Here is a 4,034-nt window from a genome sequence, read left to right on the forward strand (position 1 = left end):
AAGAGAGAAAGCACTAAAGAAAAAAAAAAAAAAAAAAAAAAAACTTTGAAAAATTGGCCTGAGACCAGCAGATGGAGGAACGGTTCCGTTGCTGGACTCCGACGTGATCCACCATAGTTCGGATCCAGCGGCTTGAAACTCATGCCAGGCATGAGCACGTGTGCCCAAGATTCTGAGAGGAGAACGGAGATGAGGGGATTGTGGCGTGGCCATCTCCATGGGGCGATTTCTTGCTTTCTGTCCGGCAAGAACATGTGCCTTATAGCAAAAATCTCTCTTAAAAAAAAAATAAATAAACATGCCAGAGGACGCACACGCTCACCAGAGAGCCAGGCAGATGGGAGAGCACTCCTGAAGGGGGTGTAGTTATGTTGCCATCCCTTCTGCTAGTTTTTTAAGAGTTATTTAACTTTATTTATTTTAAAATTTGACCAGAGAGGGACAGAGCAAGAGGGAGAGGGCAAGTGAGAGAGCCAGCCACCAGGTCTGGGACTCGAACCACAGTCAGCTACGTGGGAGCCCAGCACCCTTAGCCACCACACCACCTGCTGGCCCCATCCCTTGTAGTTTTTGCTATAGAGTACGCTGGACTGAGACAGAGGCAGGGAAAGTGAAAACTCGGCCCCGAGGGGGGATACTCATGCTGCCATCATGTCTCCACCTCTGGATTTGGGGCACACACATGTGTGACAGCATGGTCCTCAAGCCACCTGGTCTGGAACGCAGACAGGTTGGTGATCTACGATGCAGCTGCTTTAATCTTACGACCTGCTGGCCGTGCCGGGACTACTGTGCCGTTAGCTGTGTGGGGTCCAGCTCTCACCCTGAGTCTAGCCAGTGTCTTACTCCCTCTTTTTTCTTATTTTTTAAAGAGAGATTTTTTTGCTATAGGGCATATGTGCTTGTCGGAGGGGCTGAGAGAGACAGCAGCCGCCAGGGGGAATGGCCACGCCACAATCCCTTCTCCATTCTCTCAATCTTAGACACGTGTGCGCACACGCCTGGTCTGTTAGACGCTCCTAGATCTGATGCTTGAACTGTGGTCGACTACGTGGGAGTCCAGCGACATAACCATTACACCATCTGCTGGTCCCTATTCCCTCTCCTTATAAACCTACCAGGCTTCCAGGACCAGCAGTTGGCATGATGGCTATGTCACTGGCCTCCCACATGGCTGACCACGGTTCGATCCTGGACCCGGTGGCTTAAACTCACACCGGGTGCGTGTGCATGTGTGCCCAAGATCTCGAGAGGAGAATGGAGGAGAAGGGATTGTGGCATGGCCATCCCCCGAGGGGTGATTTCTTGTTTTCTCTCTCTGTCTTTCCAGCAAGTGCATGCACCCTATAGCAGAAACCTCTCCAAAAAATAAACCTACCAGGCTTCCATCATGGGGGACCCCGCTCTAGGTCTTAATTCGGATTTCCCCCAGAGGCCCCACCTTTTAATGCCAGAGTCGGCTTCACTCTCAATCCATCACGAGCAATCCTAGCACGTGAATGGGGAGGGGGGCATCCACACCGCAGCACCCAGTTTCAGCCAGCATCACCGGGTGTCCTGGAGCCGATGCCTCCTGATTTTCGGACAGTCATGTGGCTGGAAGTGGGGTCTGGCTCAGTGCCACTTTCAAACCCTGCTGCAAGTGACCTGCCAGGGGGGTAGGATGTCAGGCATCTGTCCTGCCCACGGCTGGAAACTGCAGGTGGAAAACTCCGCAGGCCTTGGCTGCCAGCTCGAATACCTGGAGTGTCAGGCTAATTCCTAGGAATGTCCGGCCTCAGCCCGACCTCTTTCCCAGGCCTGCCGCCAGGCCTTTTTGGGCAGCAGGAAAGCAGCCCTCGCCCCTTGCTCTGGCGGGGTCTCGCCTCTGCTGTCCTCGCTGTGTGGACCTGGGTCTAAGGCCTCACTGCTAGGAGCTAGGACAGTAACCCAGTGGTTAGAAGTGAGGACCTTGTATTCAGGTCCTAGGTCTGTTTTTTCTTTTTGTAAAGAATTACTTAATTTCATTTTTTTTGTTTGTTTGTTTAATTTGCTATGGGGTATGTGTGCTCACCAGAGAGGAAGAGAAAGTGAGAAAGCAAGCCACCAGGTTCAAAACTCAAATGGCAGCCTGTTCTGTGGGAGTCCAGTGCCTTAACCATGACGCCCGCTGGCCGTAGGTCTGTGTTTTTATTATGGGTGGTTCCTATCCTTTTTTTTTTTTTTTTAAAGAGGTTTTTGCCTTAGGGTGCATGTGCTCGCCATAGAGAGAAAAAGAGAAATCACCCCCCAGAGCTGATGGCCAGGCTACAATCCCTTCTCCATTCTCCACTCGGGATCTTGGGCACACACGCATCCTCGGGGCTCCCCCACCCCAGGATGCGTGGCCCCAGTGTGAGTTTCAAGCTGCCAGCTCTAGGATTTGAACCACAGTCGACTACTTGGGAGTCCAGTGATGTAACCACCATGCCATCTGCTGGTCCCCCAATTGTTTTTTTGTTTTTGTTTTTAACCTGGGTCAGTACTGCTAGACACACACAACGACGGCACTAAAGCAAATCCCCTGTGGATGGAGTTTACATGGTTTCCAGTAGTCACCAGTACAAAAACCAGCGAGTAACCCTTGCTCCTTGGCGCAGCTCCGTGGAATGAATTGACAAGGTTTTTGCTATGGGGTATGTGCACTCTCCAGAAAGACAGACAGAGAGCGAGAAATACCTATTTCTCCTCCATTCTCCTCTCAGGATCTTGGGCACGCCCGCTGTGTGCCCAGCCGTAAGTTTAAGCCACTGAGTCCGGGACTTGAACCACTTTTGACTACATGGGAGTCCAGGGACATAGCCATTAAGCCAACTGTTGGCCCCAAGGGTGCCAAGTTTTAACCCCTGCTCTCCTGGGAGGGTAGGGCACCTCCATAGGGTCTCCACGCTACTATCCCCGCAGTCCTGGGCAGCTGGGACCAGTATGCCCGGGGGATCCCAGGAGGGGACCTTGGGACCTTGCCCCTCTGGGTCCAGCTGTGTTACTGCTGTGCCACCACCTTGCCCTCGACCTGCTGCTCTCCTTTGCGTGGGCTCGAGCACTTTGTCCGGCAGGTAGCAGGCGAACCCTCTGGGCTTGCTCGGCCCCAGCTCACGGCAGCTCCGCCATGCCAGGCTCCATACTGAGGACTGCTCCCCCGGGGCCCCCCGGGGTTACCTGTGAAGCCACCAGAGCCCCTGTCTCCCTAGGACTTGCGGTGGCCTCAGTCCTGCCACTCAGGGTCGGGCCCCGTTACTGCGGGACCCCGGGACTGGGCTTGGCCTCCAGGGACAGGAGTCCCAGCCTTAGCAGTCCCTGGGCCTCTCCCTTTTCCTGTTTTGCTGCTGGCTTGCCAGGCCCGGAGACAGGGCATGATGTCCTAATCCTCCGGTGGGAGCCATGATGGATTCCTGACTCCCACCTGCCAAGCCACCCTTCCTGGCACATGCCACAGTGGGTCCTGAGCCCTGGCACGCTGCCTCCCTGGTGGGGCGCTCCACTGGGAGGCCCACGAAGCCCCTGGCCTCTCCTTCCAGACAGCAGGTGGGGTGGGGACCTTGGTTGCCTGTCGTGGCCTCAGCTCTGGCGGCTGGTGCGACACTCGTAAATCAGGGGGCGTCAGGGGCGTCGGAAACGGGTCTGGAATGCTGGGGTGTGGTGAGGGGAGCCCTTAACTCTAGGAGGACGGGGGCAGAAGGGGTTGGATGCCTGGACCTGAGGACACAGGGGCCTTTGGCTGGCAGTGAAGAGGTTATCTCCCCGGCCCAGGCAGGATAAATTCAGGGCTTGGGGCTCCCCCACCCCAGGAACCTTCGCGCCACCATGACCACAGGGGGAGTCCTGGTCGGCGCCCTGCTGCTCCTGTCCCTGCAGCTGGGCCTGGGCCCTGATGCTCAGGGGGCCCCGGTGGCACACGGAGAGTTCTTGGGACAGGCCGAGGAGGCCGGGGCACCCTGGAGGCCACCGCTGGGTAAGGACCCCTAGGGCCCCTGTGGGACTCCCCAGCCCCTTCCTGCCCAGACCCTGTCGGTCGT

The 4,034-nt window shown here is 56.0% G+C and overlaps 1 protein-coding gene across 1 annotated transcript in view; it reads left to right on the plus strand.

The window, feature by feature from the left end:
* Positions 1–2,770: 2,770 nt before the first annotated feature.
* Positions 2,771–4,034, plus strand: part of PSPN (persephin) — a 1,832-nt gene continuing 568 nt past the window's right edge. Inside the window, 1 exon segment of the mRNA XM_014584935.2 lies at positions 2,771–3,957. Within this exon segment, the coding sequence (XP_014440421.1) occupies positions 3,823–3,957 (135 nt within the window). The 5' untranslated portion in view covers positions 2,771–3,822.

Source organism: Tupaia chinensis, unplaced genomic scaffold, assembly GCF_000334495.1.
Source record: "Tupaia chinensis unplaced genomic scaffold, TupChi_1.0 Scaffold148210_1, whole genome shotgun sequence".
NCBI lineage: Eukaryota > Metazoa > Chordata > Mammalia > Scandentia > Tupaiidae > Tupaia > Tupaia belangeri.